A 1,488-nucleotide genomic window follows, 5' to 3' on the forward strand; every position below is an offset into this window, starting at 1 on the left:
AGTTGCTGTACCAAAGTTGACCATTCTCATTCATTCCTTTCACTCTGTCCTGTGTGACCGACACATATCTTTCTCCTCTTTGACCACCTTATACTAAAGTCTTCGAGTGACTGTAATTGAGTTGATGTACCTGAGAGTGCGACGCAATGGCATGCGAATCCAGTCGCCGTGAGGCGTAGGAAATACTGATGGAATAATTTCAAGGAACAACGGCGTCTCCGCATGGTAAATCACCCTTATCACGTTGCGCTACCAAACATTACGATTATACTCTGTCGAGTTGGCATGGATGACCGATGAACACCATTGGTAGACATCCAAAAGTCATTTGACTGGTAGGTTGCTGATGGATCAATTTCAGTACTGTCAACATCGCATCCAGCACGGTGTGATGCAGAGCCGCGACTTCATCCAAGTGTAGCATATTCAGCCCAGACATTTCAGCGACCAGCATTAATTCTTCGCAGTGCGCTTCCCGAGATTTTCACATCAATCGCCCATCCTGGCTTCCCTCAATCCAGAGGGAATCAATAGAGTCTGCATAGGAATTTCGAGTGATTCCTTCAACAGAGGCCGGATTGGATACTCGTATCATACAAGTTGTATGCTCATGATGGATACTCTAAATGTGAAAACTACATGGAAATCCGTACTCTGGCCAGCTTGCCTGAGTGATTTTATTAACAACGAGTAGACAAGTTTACGGTTGTGAAACTGAGATTGAGCGTATCAATGTCATTTAATATAATGGCTCAGGGAAAAAACACCATCAATTGCGGGGCACGCACGTACACAGGACTGCACGCACGAACAAAGCAAGACCGGGCTCGTCAATCCTCAATACGCCCCCTCTGCCCCGACAATTGAGGGTGATGCAGAATCGGCACAACATTATAGTGATGATGATCAACAACGCTACCGTCAGTTAAGACAATACGGATCCTTCTACCTTCATCTAGCAGATCCTTCACATGACCCAAACGGTATCCGGGGCTCAGCTTCTTTTCCGGATGGTAGATCAGCACTGGGTCACCAATCGTAGGCTTCAGGATCTTGTTCTTCAAGCTCTGGTACCCCATAGAGCGAGCGACAGCCATCCTCATGTCGCGGAACATCTCATTCAGGAAATAACACCGCACTGCTCTAACGCGGTGAGAAATAGGAAGAGTAGAAGAGCCACCAGCGAGGACGCAACCTCGCTTACGAGTAAATCCACGAGCCAATTGATCAGGCGTAACCACGACAAACTCGCCAGATGGCTCGTCAGAGTTAGCATAATCCAACGGACGAGTATTCATCAGGAACGTTACCTCCCTGCAGATACTCTCCAAATCGACATCGTCCTTGCGTCGCGGACGTCGTCGTCCCACAAATCCCGCTTGGCTCCTCAGAAGCGTCTTTGCGATCTTTATGCCAATACCATGAGCACGTTCACCGCCACACTACGCCATGGAGATCGCACTGGCAGCAATGAAACCGTCCCATTCA

General features: G+C 48.1%; 1 protein-coding gene across 1 annotated transcript; it reads right to left on the reverse strand.

Annotated features, from left to right (window-relative positions):
* Positions 1–949: 949 nt before the first annotated feature.
* Positions 950–1,298, reverse strand: Pmar_PMAR026859 (hypothetical protein; the record flags this gene model as incomplete). Its single annotated transcript, XM_002781512.1, has 1 exon — positions 950–1,298. A coding segment is annotated over one exon (349 nt), but the record flags the coding sequence as incomplete, so codon positions are not given.
* Between the last annotated feature and the right edge of the window lie 190 nt (positions 1,299–1,488).

This window comes from Perkinsus marinus (assembly GCF_000006405.1).
Source record: "Perkinsus marinus ATCC 50983 genomic scaffold scf_1104296942016, whole genome shotgun sequence".
Taxonomy (NCBI): Eukaryota; Perkinsozoa; order Perkinsida; family Perkinsidae; genus Perkinsus; species Perkinsus marinus.